Source organism: Lontra canadensis, unplaced genomic scaffold (genome assembly GCF_010015895.1).
Source record: "Lontra canadensis isolate GAN:19392208 unplaced genomic scaffold, GSC_riverotter_1.0 scaffold2, whole genome shotgun sequence".
Lineage (NCBI taxonomy): Eukaryota > Metazoa > Chordata > Mammalia > Carnivora > Mustelidae > Lontra > Lontra canadensis.
This window is the reverse complement of record NW_022630996.1, coordinates 6523472-6540646: the sequence shown is the minus strand read 5'-3', so window position 1 is coordinate 6540646 and position 17175 is coordinate 6523472. Positions and strand designations below refer to the sequence as shown.

General features: G+C 38.3%; 1 protein-coding gene across 7 annotated transcripts in view; it reads right to left on the bottom strand.

Moving 5' to 3' along the window:
• Positions 1–7558: 7558 nt before the first annotated feature.
• Positions 7559–17175, bottom strand: part of BRAF (B-Raf proto-oncogene, serine/threonine kinase) — a 168177-nt gene continuing 158560 nt past the window's right edge. For 3 of the 7 annotated variants that reach the window (XM_032867534.1, XM_032867498.1, XM_032867517.1), the window contains 2 exons: positions 14660–14813; positions 7559–8950 (listed from right to left, as the gene is read on the bottom strand). In XM_032867534.1, coding sequence (XP_032723425.1) covers positions 8928–8950; positions 14660–14813 — 177 coding nt within the window. In that variant the 3' untranslated portion in view covers positions 7559–8927. Of the gene's footprint in view, positions 8951–14659; positions 14814–15704; positions 15756–16127; positions 16164–17175 lie in introns of all 7 variants that reach the window. The other 4 variants (XM_032867479.1, XM_032867508.1, XM_032867489.1 and 1 more) reach the window with 3 other exon arrangements.

Genomic DNA, 17175 nt, shown 5'->3' with positions numbered 1-17175 from the left:
TTACAGCCATTACAACTATAACAATTGTATCTTTATTTAAGTGTATATATATAAATAAAATACATAGTTTATATATAATAAACCCATAGCACATACTACTGCTGTTGGAAACAGGTCCTGAGTCTTGGCTACGTGAACCTAGGGGAGTCATCCCTGGGGAATCCTAGTCAGTAACTGACGGTGAAGGGACTTGGACCAGAATATCCTTAAGGATTCCCTCTGCACTAACATTTTATGAGCCTTGGAGAACTACATAACCCACGCAGCAGGTCCAATGGTCACGGCCCCTGGTAAAATTTCAGAACTAGTAAGATAGAGTGCTTTATAATAGAACTTTATCACAGTAACAAAAAGCATTCATCTTCTGGACTAAATTTTAAGGAAAACCTCTTGTGGAGTAATACATTCTTAAAAAATAAGGCCCCAATCATGTATGGAGTTTATTTAAAAATGGATTTCTTTAAAAAAAAGCTTGTATAATGTTATTACAAAATTACATTTTTTACATGAGAAATCTATAGTTCAGAGAAAATTCTTGTCTCCACAGAACTTTATGATTAGTTGGAGAGGGGCATAAAGGCCAGAAACCAGATGCCTCAAATAATGTGCCATCCTGAAGACTTTTCTGTTCCTTCCTATAGTTCTTGGACATAAGGTTTCCTGGTGAAGCTTGAAAATGGTTTACTTTTGGTGTGCCTGGGTGGCTCAAACAGTTACGTGGGTGCCTTTGGCTCGGGTCATGATCCCAAGGTCCTGGGATCGAGCCCCGAATCAGTTTCCTTGCTCACCTGGGAGCCTGCTTCTCTCTCTCCCTCTGCTTCCTGCTCTGCCTACTTGCGCTCTATCAAATAAATAAAATCTAAAATAAGATAAAATGGTTTACTTCTCTTCTGGTAACAGCCCAGTTACCTGACATAGCTTGAAGTTATTCTAGGTGTCTTTCAAACTTGAGGTCAAGAAATCACATGCACAAAATCAACTCACTGGGGTAACCAGCATTGTTTAAAAAAAAAGAAAACTGTAAAACACAATGCAGTTTCAAATCTATCTAATCTGTGTACATTCTGTGTTCCCACAGAAAATGTATTGGAAATTTGTGTCAAAAAAAAAAAAAGAAGGACCATTTTCAGGGGAACTTCTCCAGCTAGACTTTTTTTTTTTTTTTTTAAAGATTTTATTTATTTGACAGAGACTGTGAGAGAGGGTAACACAGGCGGGGGAGGTGGGAGAGGCAGAGGGAGGCTTCCTGCTGAGCAGGGAGCCCAAAGCAGGCCTTGATCCTACAGGACCTGAGCTGAAGGCAGAGGCTAATGGAGCCACCCAGGTTCCCCTCCAGACTAGACTCTAAACTTTAATGACTCAGTTACTGCACACACTTCAACAGAGCCACTGCAGGGGAGCAGTCAGGTCCCAGCGTCATAAAACAACGGAGAGGCATCACCAACACTGGACAGAGGCTGTCCCCACCACAGGAGTGCAGCTGGTACAAGGTAGCAGGTGTTTACCTGGACCATTTGCTACAAATAGTTTTCATACAAGTAACGTCTACCCACCCAGCGGTAACTGACATGAAACAAAAGGCACATTTCTCAGTCTCTGCATTGCCCGGAAGAACTGTCAGAAGCAGTGTGATAGTGATAGAAAAAGAATCTTGATAAAGACTTCTCCATGCAGTCAATCTTTATTATAGCAGTATTCGCATATTCACATCAAGTACATAGAACTTTTTGCCTTTTATATAATACAGAGTTTTTAAATAACTTTACACAGAAATAAATCTCTTCAATCTGAATTTCAGTTTTTTTAAATTCTCCATGCTTTCTATCCAAACTGAACAATATTTTCCATTGTACAAATTTACATGAGAAAAACTCCAAAGTACAAATGAAGGGACCTGAGCAGGAAAGAACCAAAGTATCAAGAAGTGGGTATGGGGGAGAATTAAAAAAAAAAAAAAAAAAAGATTCAAGCAAACATTGAGGATTAAGGGACAACAGGGAGACATCATCCATTTGACTGAAAATAAATGTCTTTTTTTATGAATTGAAAAATAAGCTTTAAAAATAGTTACTCCATTGTAATTTTTGCAAAGCAGGTATAAAGAGGTCTCTGGACAATTTAAAAGTCCCCATTTTTTTTCCACTGGGCACACCCCAGACTCCATGAGAACCTTTTCAATGCTTGAGTGGAACTGAAGTGAACTAAACCCAAACCTTTGGCAGCGAGAGAGAGAGGAATGTGTGTGTGAATCGCCATTAGGTTTGGAGTGGGAAACCAGGAGCCATTAATTCACTGCGGTTAAAACACAAAGGATTTCCCTTTCAAGAGTGGTCCTCAAACCAAGAAGTAAATGAAAAGGGGGGTGTTTTCCTTTTTCTTGGTTTAAACCAAAGAGCAATCCTAAATACTGAACCAGGATTCAAAGGGACACAGGTTGAGGAACGGTCAAATTTCAATCCCCGATCAGCTGTGTGCTCCTAAGAAGGCCACTGCTGAGGGAGGAAAGGGTCAGAGGGTACAATCAACAAATGAGATCACCACAAAAACATACCACTGTGATAAGAGTCCTTTAAATCCCGCAATATCATGAAGGCCAAATCAAGACCATAACCTGTGGCATGGCCAAAGGAAGAACAGAGGACCCAATGAGTGCGTTTCCAAATGAAGGAGGGAAAGGGTACAGCACACACACAGACACAGACAGACACCCACACACGCACACTCCATATGTAAACTAATACAACATGAAGATAAATAAGACATAAGGTTAGCCACTTATGTTGGTAATTAACATGAATAAAAAGGCGTTGTATGTTTACATAGCTGGTTTTAATCAGCTATGGAACATATACAAATGTATTAGGAAGGAATGTTTTTTTTTTTTTTTTTAAACTGTTCACAGCTTAGAATAAAAAGCACACTTATTGCACTCTTACATTTTATTTCAGGTAATTATAGTTTATTTCCCACTGTCACATCAATTTCCCCCTAGCCCCAGACTTACGCCCACACCCTCCCACCTCCCATTTTGGTCCACTTTCTCTACATTTGTGCCTACTCTGTGAGCTTTGTTGCTTACGCTAGTCTGAAGTTTCTTCCACCAAGATACATGTGGGTTAAAAAAAGGCTTAACACACAAATGCAACACAGAATAATTTTCAACGCAAACTCGTACTAAGCAACTTACAATCCCCCATCCCCACCCTGTAAACGGAGCCCTTCCCAGCTCCCTACAGACCGTGAGGACAGCTAGCTGATCAGGAGTGCGGGACAGGGAGCTCAGCCTGCCTGAGACCAGCAGTGGTTCGCACAAGTCTTGTTTTTGATACTAACGCGAATAAACAGATTTTCGTTGTTTGCCAAGAGTTCATCAATCTATAAAATTCTTAAAAACAAACCCCTCAAGCACACACACACACACACACACACACACACACAGATACACTGGCTGTGTCCTCACACATAACTGGTTATATCACTGTAATTAGTCAAAACAGAATTTTGTTAAATAAAATTATGTATTTTAATAAAATTAAACATTTTAAGAAAACTAATTTAGTAATTAATAAAACTAACAGTTGGATAAAGGGAGTCAAAGGGTAAAATAATTAAATTAAAAAAGGACTAAAAATTAACAGCTTGAGTTGTGGATGTTGAAATAAAAGATCTACGTAATCACTTTGAGGTGAGGACGAACCATCCATATGCATGTTAAAGCACTGTTAACCTTACTTTTTAAGATTTAAGATCTTAAGATAAAATCTTAAGATTTTAAGACTTAACGATTCTGTCCTCCTTTACCTTAAAAATCTTGATAGAAACCATTAATTACCCTTTCCACCACTGGCAAAATTTAGGACAAAATTTCAACTTCATTGTCTTTGCCTGAAAAGTGAAAATAAGCTATCTGAAAACAACAAAGAGCTTACTCTCTAGTGTGCTGATAAAACAAAAATCCTACCAGTGTTTTCAATTCTACCAGAGCTAGCAATACACTGGCCCCTTCATTCTCCTCTGGCCAATATATGAAATCAGGCGGAGATGCCACTGTCCTCCTAGGGTGCTCACCAACCTACGGGCGTCAGCAATACAACGCAGAAAAACATGTAGAGAACTTGCTGAAGACAGTACACTGCCCTTCCCCGGGGTGGCAAGAAATGCCAGCGAGATACAAAAAGCACACCATGGAGTGTGTCCAGTCACACACCAGCCACGTCATTAACTATTCCAACGCCCCCTCCAAAGGGGCCCCAGAGACCCCGTCTGGTCTCCAGAGCACCCTGAACAGCATTAGCAGGACAGTCCCACTTATTTTGTAAACACATCCTGGGAGGCAAGTTTACATTTTAGACTCTGAAAAATCACTGTTGAGGTTCGCAGCAGTACTCTTGAAACTGATAAAATCCAATTCTGTCCTCTACATTAGTTTCTTCCTTCTCACTCTTAAGAAGTATTTGCGGTCCAGCATATAGTACTTCTGAACCCCCAAACTATAGCAATTCTTTAAAATGTCTGTCAAACATTTCTGTTATATAAAAGTTCCATGCTTTGAAGAACCTATTGGAGTAGAAAAAGTTTCTCTAGAAATGTCACTGAACTGTAATTTTCAACCTAGTTGCTCTATGTGATAAATATATCTGACTCTACTAGGGATTGTGTGCTTTAAAAAAATAATTTTGTTCACTGAAAATTTACTTGTGTGTTTTCTCATTTTTTTAAATGTGATTTTGGCTATAAACCCTTTAGTGCATTTGTCTCTGCAGTCTAAATTGCACTCTAAAAAATATTAACACAGATTGGACCAGAGTGGCTGCTCTCTTTGCAAATCACTGATTTCTGCTAAAATTTAAGCTTTTTTTTTTTTTATTGCATCTTGAAGGCACAGTAAAGATCATTTGGCAAATTGTCAAGGTATTCTTCTAGAGCATCACCTATACAAGTCAATGTATGACCTGTAAGCGATTTGCTGTTTACACTCACAGTAAACTCTCCATATCAGGTTATTTATTTATTTTTTTAATAGCCTAATGGTTGGAATCTGCTAGTCCCAAGGTGCTGATTTTCTAGCGCTAACAATGCCAACATGGACAAAGAAGAGAATCACGTGGAATCATTCTACCCTTTTAGCTGGGCAGGCTCTCGATAGGAGTGTCTGTGCACGTGATGGAGCTACGACTAACTCATCATGAAGATGGTCCTGCCAAGCCTACTGAAGACTAAAGTTCTATCACTGTTAGTGAACTGTTACCGTAACTACTTAATTTCATGCTGCTGACTTAAGGTGAAGATTCTGAAACGTACCCCACAGATGCTGGCACGACTTGCAACAACATTCCCAAACTCAGAGCTACCTCTTTCGGTACTACTGCTGAAAGGCTTGATGCCCTTTAAGACAAAATAAGAGGGCTCAAGTATAAGTACACATCAAAGTTAACATCTTAAATCATCTTCATGTTCTAGTGCTCCTGACTTTTCATATTTTAAAATAAATAACTATTCATTACCTCATTCTGAGGAGGTAGTATTTTGAAGAGGTCACCTGAACCCTGCAATGTGCTTCCAACTAAAGCCAGATGGGGTTGGCACAAGGCTGGGGAGCGAGTGCACAGGAGGGGTAGGTGAGGTCCTGGGAGCGGGGGCAGCAGCTCCAGCACCGGCTGCTGACTGAGAGAGAACACCAGGTGCCGAGAGAGCTAGGACCACACCGGAGGAGAATGTGGGAAGTATTTACAGTTTCCGGTGGACAGTGCTGAAGTCCTGATTGCCTTTATAACTGTGTAATGCTCTTTCTCTCCCAATACCAACATACATATAACATATAACATGTATGTTATATGGCATTTTATCTTTTAGGCTGCCCCAGTATATCCTACAAGATTGTTAAGTGCAAGCGGGGACTGGATGTTCAGGAACCAGAATTTGACAGCTAGACAGAATCTTCTTTTAAGGTGCATAGAAGTACAAATGAGCACACTGGATTTTCTAGTCACAATCTCTTTTATAAACTACTTTTTGGTCCATGTTATTTCAGTGGCAAAAGTACTAGACCGTAAACTCTAGTTTGATGACAAAAAAGCCCACTGGGAATACTACATAATTTGAGACAATCTTTTACGTCTGCTCTCAAATTTTTCAGAAGGCTTCACCTCTTCTTACCCAAAAGAAAATACACTATAGAAGGCACTGCAGCCACTTTAAGGAAGACAGGGAACTCCAACCTTACAGGATCGTCCGTGAAGCAGCCGCACACTATCTGTACAAATTATTCATAAAGTGCTTTGCACAAACAAGGAGTTCTTCCTTGTACCTTCCAGGAGCTCAAGTCTATCTGTAGTCTAAGCATCAAAAAGTAAGAGGAAACCCCTTGATCATGTCATTGTAAACTAGAGAAAAAACTATTTAATGGAAAAAAGGGATGAGAAATACAAGTTTTTATTTTTATTTTTTAAGGGCTCTATAAAAATCTCCCAAGAAGACCCTGAGCCTGGCTTCTGACTGGGCACAGCTTCATTTGAGACCAAGTCTGTTCCCCCTTTTCAAGTGAGACAGCAACCTATTCTAAAGAGGCTGGAAGGGGACAGTTTGTGGCCCTTCTGGCGCTAAGCCTCCTCCATCACTGGCACCTGTGTGGTCTCCTGCCCCCTCCACCCCGCCCCAGGCGGCCCCCGAGGTCGTCCTGCAGCCAAGCCGCCAGCCCAACGGCAGGCGCCACCTACTCTGCAGGATCTGCCTCCTGCTCAGACAGAGCTCTGTCCGATCTCGAGGGGAACACAAAAGCCAGTTGAAAAGCATGTCTGGGGATGTATTTAAAAAGAAAAATGATGCTTTTAAAAGAGAAGCAGCATTAAGCACACAAGATGCTCCTCAATCAGCACGAATCTTCGCAATTTCTGAATTTTGTAAGACGCTGCTCTGCTCACACGGGACTTCAGAACACACTGGTTTCCAAACTCATTAACTTCAGGGTACTTTCCATTTTACGAGGACAACCTTTCCCAGGGCTTTGGAATTTTCAGTAGGCCTTCCTCTGAATACAGGTATTTTAGCAAAAAGCATGGAATGGCAGTGAGCGTAAGAGGCTGACAGACGGTGGGATCAATTACAATTTGAAATCTTTAAATAACAGCTTCTAATTCCCTGATTTATTTTATGGGCCCTAATTTCTTTACAGTCTTGGCTACATAGCTTGGTTGGGCTAAGTACATTTGATTTGATTTACATTCCTAAATCCTGGCAAGAGATGCTAAGCCTCATGATAAGGGAGGTATTTGTCTTTAATACATCCAGAGTCACTTTGTTACTACTGCAGTTTATGCCACCCTTTAGTAAAGGCCAAAGGAAGCTACGACTGGGTTCTATCTTCCACTTACGCAAAGATAAAGAATGATGTTTCTAATACCACAGCAACTCTCTCTATAGAAACAACTGATGTTAGGCTTCACACACCATCCCTCGGTCCCAGTACACCTAAAATTGCTCTATTCTCTACCTGGGAACTCAGCTGCCAAATTACCCAACCTTTTGAAGACCAGGCTTGGGAAAAAAGGAAGAAGGAGAATGAATGGAGACACCACCATTTTTATTTTAGGTTGCATATTCTAGATAAAAGACTGGAAAGAGGATGGAGGATGTAGTGTAGAGGAAGTTGGAGGAAAACATGAGATATTAGCAAAGATGTTAGTGTGGATCCAGCAAGTACCATTAATTTAAAAATTATAAATATCTGTCATTATGCTAAGACTCCCCATATTTAGGTAGAGAAAAGGATAATGATCTTTCTTTAAAAGTTGTTTATATAACAAAAATACAATTTTCCAGGATATATAATTCTGGTGGGAAGTATTCTTTTATTCCAATTCAATTAAATCTGAAAATTATTTTCTTTTTAATAAAAATATAATAGAAGAAAACTCAGAAATTAAGACTTGTACCTTACATTTAAATTACATAAATGTCTCACACATTCAAAACTGTTATCAAGCAGTTTTGTAGGCTCTGAATCAGATACTGCCATGGCATTTTGTGCCCTGGACAAAGTAGCCACGTAAGTACTTGAAGACTGGAAGAGCTTAGGAGGAAGATATCAACTGTATTTTCCTGAGAACTTGCTACATTGTGGAGGAAAAAAAAAAAATCCCCAACACTTGTCTTCATTGCTGGACCCAGTGAGAAAGGAAGGCAATGTGTACCAGCACTTTCCAGCCTGCTTGGTTAGGCAGACACCCTCAGTGAGCAAGGAAACAAAGGCCAGAAACCCAGTAGGTCAGGAAAAAGATGCAGCATTCCCTTTTCCTCTACACCAAATCGTATCTCCTCCTTGCCTCTCATTCCCCATTTAAATAAAAGAGCTTCACTTGATAGAAATTGGTCAAAGACTGGACATGCACCACACAGAAAGGCCATGCTGCATTTTTGTTCCATCCCTCAGAAATGAACCGGTGGTGACTAGGGAAAAGAGCTCCGCGACAAAATCCCAGAACAGGAAAGAGAACGATGCTTGGCGATTGCAGCTGCCCCGTCAGGTGACCAGCCACACTCTGATCTGGCGGTTAGAAGGGCAGAGCTGACTGGCAGGCTCTCCACAGCCAATCTCCCAAGCTGTAGCAGCAGTTTCTTTCCATCATGCCTGACCATCAAAAGGTCAGAACTCAGGCTCTCTCCTCTTCCTTCCTGGGAGTGGGCAGACTTGTATGCACGTGGTATTTGTGTTGAAGAAGAAACACTGGCAGCAGAGAATTCTGGTTCCTAAAACATTCTTCCCTCTTTTGGTGGATGGGAAATTCCATTCTGTTCCACACCAGCTTATGCATTGAAAATTCTGTATCTTTAAAAAAAGATTTGAGGAACAGAACTGTGTTTTGATGTTAACAAATTGTACGAACACAAGACTTAAGAAATAAAGAGTAGATGTTGCCATGATGGTGTGGCTACTTGAAGGCTGCAAATTCTCCTGTAGGGGGAGGACAAGAGCTAATTTTAAAAAAGTTATCTCAAATAACCTAGAGACCTAGACAAGCCTCACTGAAACCTCACTGAAAGGTGACTCGCTATTATTACAAATCTAGTGACACCATCACTAATTTAAAAGCAAAAATGGCTAAAATACATAATTTATAATATGTAGAATATGCTTCAGTTCTATCAATTAAATATCGAGTCTGCAGCTAATTTCCCAGTTGGATTTTACATGCTATGCTCAAAACCATGCCAATGAACAAAATTTCTCAAAAACAGATTGTAAAATAGTAAGGTTGATTTGAATACTCTACCCCCAGTTATCAACTCATTTCCATTATTTAATGCCACTAATAGAAAGGAAGAAGCAGGAATTATCCCCTATTTGCAGGAGATAAAATTAAGAGGTCAAATGATTTGTCCACATCACACATTTGATTGAAGGAAAGAAAATCTAGACTATCCATTTTCTAGTTCATTTCCCCTTTCAAACCACCAAACAATTACATGGGGGTATGTGTCGTTGAACTTTCCTGAATTTGAGGGCTTTGTGCTATTATGTTTCACCCAGCATTTTGTTCACATCTTCTACTTGTGACTATGGGCTGGTTCCTCCCCTTACATGCACACTAGCTGATTTCTGGGGGTTGGTTGGTAACCGACAACTATCAGAATGTAGCCGGCCTTAACATTCATTTTCCGTAATAAGAGCCTGTGATGTGGGGTCCAGTCACTGACACGAACAGACTCTTTCATCTAGGAGTGACCTGTCCATTCTCTGCCAGTGGAGTCCAACTGACTACTAGAGGACACTGGTGTGTCCCAACAAACAACAGATTGCTAATGACAGGCTGACTGAACCCTCAGTTCGCAGGCTGATTATATTAGTGACTATCTGAATGCCTGCTACACGCCAGGTGCCTCACTGAGTGCTTTATATATGTTCGCATCTAAGCCTCATAGTAACTGTAAGGCAGGTACTATTACTTCTCTTAATTTATGGAGGAGCAAGCTGGGGGTTTAGAATGGTGAGGTAATTTGCCTGGTATCTCACAGCTAGAAAATGACACCGTTAAAATGCAAGTTCAGGGGTGGGGGGTCCTCAACAATGAATACACCCCTAAATAATTTTCAGTAATTACCCATTTGTTTTCCCATTCTGGATATTACTACTAACTGGAATGCAGATAGTGATACTATCTCTTTCTATCTAAAGCATTCCTTCTACTAAGCAAGTAACCATGGTATTGTGAGTCAAAAGATCAAAGAAAGGTAAAAGAATTATTCTCATATTTAAAAATTAAAAAGACTGTGAAGGGAGTATGGCATTGATGGAAAAGAGCCACATTACTAAGACCTCGGAAAGCCAAACATGAAGCACAAAACCAAGAGGGCTATTATGTTAACAAAGACTCTAGAAATCTATAAACATTTATACTACCTTTGCTTATGGTTTGAAGGTTGTTATTTTTTTGACTGTTTTAATACATTTCTTTAGAGCCATTTTCAACATTCTAATTAGCAATCGCTGAATCTCGCAGAATCTAAATCTCATTAAAGGAAGCCAATGTGAAAATAGGATTTCCTGAGAAATCTATTTTAAAAAATGGCTATTCTGTTAAGTGAGAATATCAAAATCTTAATAATCTATTAACTGAGAATATCAAAAGTGATAAAATTCTATGTTAAATCTTATATACCACACGAAAAAATAACTTTAAAAAATCTTCAGATGTTCCCCACTAGTTATGATAATTAGACACTCCTCACTTTGTTGTAGTGTTCTACTCTACAAACTTAAATGTTAGCCTTAAAAAAAAAAAAATCACAAAACAACCTCCCAGAGTGTAAACTCTTACCAAGAAACCCCAAATCAGACACCAATAAAGCCAACCCTGAAGACCACCCTACCATTGTCTACTGCTTCTAAAGGAAATCAGTTCTTACTTCCTAAACAGACTGAAGGTCCAGGAATAAAAAAAGACAAAAAGAACTCAAAAGTTTACAGATGAATAAAATTAAACTCTTTCTATATATGTCCCTGAAATCATGGAGAAATTTAGGTAAAGATGGGGATAACAGGTAATGGATCTGCTTTTGGGGAATATTCCTCCTTGCATGTCTGAAAATTATCTATTATCACGCTGCCTCTACCCAATTTTATTTGAGGTGGAACATGCAGAACCCTGCGTGACTCTGGAAATCTCGGTGTTACTAATTTAATTACTGCCTGAAAAATCAAAGGCCAAAATGAAACTTTTTTTTTTTTTACTTGCCTCGTTGAGAATAACCTAAGTTCTATTTTTCATTTGACTTTATTTAAGATTAAGGTAGAGGACATGTGGGAAGGGCCTGTGATTTTAGATACCTCAAATATCAAGATCTGTTTATTTGAAAGCTAAGGATTTTATTAAGTAGTTTTAAGATACTACATAATTATCTTTTATTCCCAGATTGAATGTATTTCAGTGGCTGTTAATACATATAATTTACTATATACCTCTTAAGGATAAAATATGCTATGAAAAATCGATTTACACAGAAATCAACATTTTAGATGTGGGGGGCAGTCATTTGAAACCAGAGTAAGTCTCGTTCTTTCTTTGTGGTGTCCTTTCAGGAAGTTTCGAAAGTATGATAAACATTCTGGCACAGACACAGTGGATTTGTTAAATTCTTAAGAGAAATTACCATAGGAGAGATGAAATATTGAGTAAAATTTAAAAAGTGCTCTAGAGGGGCACCTGAGTGGCTCAGTGGGTTAAAGCCTCTGCCTTCGGCTCAGGTCATGATCCCGGGGTCCTGGGATCGAGCCCCGCATCGGGCTCTCTGCTCAGTGGGGAGCCTGCTTCCTCCTCTCTCTCTCTGCCTCTCTGCCTACTTGTGATCTGTCTGTCAAATAAATAAATAAAATCTTAAAAAAAAAAAAGTGCTCTAGAAATGCTTAATAATTCTCAATCTAATAAGACTGTAACTGACAAAATGTTTTAGTCATGAAGTACCCATTTCATAATATTAAAAAAAAAAAGCAGCCCATTTCCTTAAATTGAGGAACTCACTTGAGACAGCCACTTAAGCTGCTGTGTTAAATGGTCACTATTTAAAGAGGAAAATTTAACTAATGTTTTAGTATGTCAATGACTAGTACAATATTTAATATCTGAAAATAAAAAACCTAAAGCATTTGATTAAATGCTGTGATTCCGAACTACTTAAAATCAAGAAGAAAAATCGTAGTCCTCATCACTGACCAGTAAAAATTCTAAAATGTAAAACAAATTTTACAAAAAGGTTCCTGCTGAAAAAGGAATTCAACTTTAATAAAAATATCTGGGGGCTGACGTTTTAGGAGTAAAAGCGGTCAGTCACAAGAGAATGAACGTCCTTCTGTCTCAATTATCTAGTTAGGTTAACTCTACATGCGGTTAGAAAATGTTTTTCTTTATTTGAAGAATATATCTAAAATGCAGTATAAAAAAACAACAGGAAGGGAGACTACCAGGCGTCTTCTAATGTTCCCTACTTCTCCGCATCCGCGCTACCTAAACATCTCGCCCTGCCAGACTGTTCATGTTCTTCCACCAACACTTTCAATGGGCCCAGTTTGACCGGAAAACTACTAGGTGATCCTCGGGAGGCACACCGGAACACGTGAGATGGCATAAATGACTTTCTGAGCAGTTCTAAGAGCTCAGCAATGCCCTCTGGCAAAGGAGAAGGAAAGGAGTCAAATGCAGACAGTGGGGGGGCTGGCCGGTGGTCAGTGTGGGGAGGTGTGGGTGGGGGGCGAGAAAGAGGAGTAAGCACAGAAAGGACAATCTGAGTGAAACGAGTACACTGGGGAACTACAGAAGAGCTCTATCAAGGAAAAGATCCTTTGACTCTTGTGCCTTAAAATGCCCAAACCTTTCGGCATTCCACAGACCAATGTAAGCACTCTGTGAGCTACACGCTTGCTATTCAGTTCGTGATAAATAAAACCCTATTTAGTAATTACTAATAATCCTATCTTTAATATCACTAGAGGATTTAGAAATCCAGCACTTTAATGTTTTCCAATATGTTCCATTCTTTCATGCCTTTCCCATTCTTAATTTTGAAAACACGAGAGGGGTTCTTTTCCATTACTCTTGCCTAATTGCAAGGCGCGAATCAATTTTGAAGAACATGAATGACATTACTTACTTCAAACTACTCAAATGAGGGGCGAAAGGTATGCCATGCTTCCTACTGAGAAGTTTTCCTGGATGAAATCTCATCCATTCCAATTAATAAAGTATTTTAGAAATTTACCTGTGGCACTTAAAAACTAAATTATCATTAAGGTCTTCCCGATTTTCTTCTTTATTGGCTCTAAGGATGGTATTTACACAGATGTCTGTGTGCCTGAATAACCCCAAACTGTCAGTTGTATTTAAAAATCACCACAGTTCCAAACTGAGTGAAAATGTATCTAAGAGGCTGGGCTTTTGCTACCAACTTTGAAGTGGAGATGGTCATTTCTTTGACGAGATGACACTGATACTGCTTCATTTCTGATTCCCAGTAAGATTCTGGCTCACAGTAAGAATACACTGACTGCCACAGTACAATCATCTTCTACACAAGAAAATTTAAGTATTAGAAAGCACTACCAAATATTTCATACTGTGGGCTACAAAAACAAAACCAGGAAAAAAAAAAAAAAAAGAAAACTAGCCTTCACTCCTAATAAGAACAGAAGGAGCACAGAAATTTTATGACACATGGATAACATGATTGTTAAAAGAGGCACCATGAGAGGTAAGTATAATTTAAAGTAATAATAATTTTTAAGAAGTCCATTACCTGGTTGTTTGGCAACTAAAGGTATCTAAACAAACAAAGCCAAAACTTCTCACAGAATTCTGTGAAGCTTTTGTAGGGGAGGAGGAAATAATTCATTTGGAAGAAATTCAACTTCTATGTGTGTAAGACATCCTTGATATATGGGTAAGTATTATTTACAAGGAACTTCGATTTTTAACATTTGCCCACTAAAAACCTCAAGTTCAACCATATCACTCATGTCAAACATGACACTCCTCAGGTAACCAGTAACCTTGGTTACCTGCACCCACAGCTTATAAAAAGAAAGTCAGCCTATTGCTTCGAGGGAATAAGGGACATCCATATATTCCACATTATAATAAAAAGTTACAAAAAAATATTTAGAATAAAAGTGACTTATTCAACCCTACTGACTTCTTCAATTAGATATGTTTGGCTTGCCTTGCCTAACACAGGCTAATCTACCGTCACCTTCCACCTGCAAGTCCATGCACAGGGATGTGCTGCTTTTGGGAGTCCCTGATGGACATGTGATAGCTAATAACAAAAGATGCATGAGAAAAGTTAAAAATGAAGCTTAAAAATTAGAATAAGCCAGTAAGCAAATCTGGAACAGGACGTAAGCCCCCTGCCAGAGGGACCGCACATGTTTAACAAGGTCCGTGCGTTTTATAACATGCACGGATGTTGAAAATCCAATGCTAAGTTTACATTTTAGATTGGGAAATAATTGTATCTGTTTTTAAAAACCTACACATTCTTTGGTTCATCTTTTTTAAAAAAAGATCTTATTCAATTTAGCAAATATATAAGCAAACATATTTTCATTTCCTTGATCCCTACTCCCCTCTACTGGCACACTCATTTAATTTCTTTCAGTGGACAGGAAACGCACCATATCCCCCTGCCTGGATGGGTGTTTTTGGAGAAGCACAAGCATATAGACTAAAATCCTCTGTTTGGAAGCCAGCCCGATTCAAGGAGGGTTCTGATGCACTGCGGTGAATTTTTGGCAATGAGCGGGCCAGCAGCTCAATAGAGGCGAGAATCTGAAAAAAAGAAAAAAAAAAAAAGAGAAAAAGAAAGTATAATGAAAATCTAGGTGGTATTAATCTTTAAAATTCTCATCATACTTTATAAGAAAGCACCTGAAATCTTACACTTTGGTATTATCCTACATGTCTAAAAAAATACTGAATAACTGGTATTTTTCCTTACAAAGAAAAGTAAATGATCAAACTCTTAGAGCTTTAATCTCTGTAAAATGAATGGGGAAAGTAACCTATAGTTAGCTTTTGTTTACATTTGAGATCATTTGCCAGCCTTGGAACAGTAAATAATAAAAAAATTTAAACCAGTGAAATGCCTCTCACAGACCACAGTGCTTTTGGGGAAGAAGACGGAGTGTCTATCAGTAAAGCACTAATGACTTCACAACAGAATCATCAGAGCAACTCATTCTTTAAGAAACTTAGTAATGGGAAATGTCTTCCACATACATAATTAAAAGTAGGACCCCAATGACCCAGGCTGCTAGTGACACAGGAGTGAGAAGTGACAGGTGACAATCCCAAGAGTGGAGAAGACAGGCAAACTACAAATAGACACCAGTACACAAAATGTAGAAACTCCTTATAGTTTAAGGTACAGAGAAATGGGTTATGACTCTTGAAGGCAAACAGTATGATAATGGACATTCACAATCATGAGACATACATGTAAAAGGCTTGGCACAATGCCGGGCATATATTAAGTACTCAATACAACTTTAGCAGCCATTACTATTATTATTTTTCTGAGCTATGAAAACTTTTTAAACAGTTAAACTGTAATCTGTATGATTAGTATAAGGCAAAGAAGCAATGTTACAAAACATTTTAAATTACAAGCATAACACACAAGTAAAAATTCAAATAATACAGAAAAAGTTTAAGTCCTACCTTCCAGGGGTAACCACTGTTAAAGAGTCTATACTTTCTTCTGGACCTTTCCTATGCATAAACATGCACATATGAAAACAGAGCCCATCCCCACCCTTATCACCATTTAAAGTGGTATCATACTACACATATTTTTCTGCGTTGCTTTTCTTTCCCCTCACTAACATCCATGCCATCTAGACAGCTATCCTGATCTTTATGTCTTTAATTTTTCCTATTATGGTAAGTCTTTTATATATACATACATATCTGAGCACTTGTGGAAGCAGGTTCTATAGCATACATTTTTAGGAGTGGAATTGCCAGAGCAAAAAGTATATATATTTCAAGTTTATGAATTCTACCATGTCCTTTCAAAAGGCCAAACTAATTTACATTCCCAACAACACTGTTAAAAAATTTATAAGGAGGGCTCTTCCTTACTTCCCAACACTGTTCCCAATGCTGGATATTGCCAATCTGAGAGAGAAAATCAAAATGTATTTCACTGTTACTATGCATTTTATGGACTGTCACAGAACTTTAAACAACCTAAATTTATTCAGCATTTATATTTCTTTGTGAATCACCAGTTCATTCCTTTGCTCATTTTTCTATTTATTATTATTTTTTACTTATTGATTTGTAGGAGGCCTTTGGATAATATCAGTATTTGTATTTTGTTATACATGCTGCAATTATTTTTCGTGTTTACCTTACAATATTATTTTTATTATATAGAAGTTAAAAAACTTTTAATGTAGTCACACTTACTATCTTTTCCTTTATTACTTCTGGATTTTGTCTCTGCTTATTAGGAAAGCCTTTCTTACCTCAAGGTTGTAAAAATGACTTCCTATTTTTCAGTTTAGTTTTTTACATATAAATCTTTAGCCATCTGAAATTTGTGTTTGGCATGTGAAATGTGTATACAGTGTGAAAAGAGATCTTATAATGAAAAATTAAAAATAATACTTAAAAGGAGTAGCCTTCAATAATCTCAAAAATTCAGATATGCATTTCATTTTCTGACACCATGCAAAGAATAAAATGTTACATACATTTAGAAATATGAACATTTTAACCCCTTTAATACCACGTAAAAAGTGGGCCTATAGGGGCATCTGGCTGGCTCAGTCAGTAGAGTATGCAACTCTTATCTCAGGGTTGTAAGTCTGAGCCCCACGTTGGGTGTAGAGATTACTTAAAAAAATAAATCTTAAAAAAAAAAAAGAGTGGGCTTTTGGATATAACTTGCATTATTAATGTACATCAAGTAGGTTAAACAGGAAACTTTAGTACCTGGACTATAAAGAAGAGAATGTGGTACAGGGTCCTGCTGATATTGGCCAACAATACCTGTCCTTTTACTTCGATAGTCTTAAGCCAGTGGTTTTCTGGGTTAAAAAAAACTACTCTTCCTCAAAGTAGTAGTAACTTAGAATTCCAATATGTAAAACATGTATCTACCCACCCTGAGAAAGCCTATGAG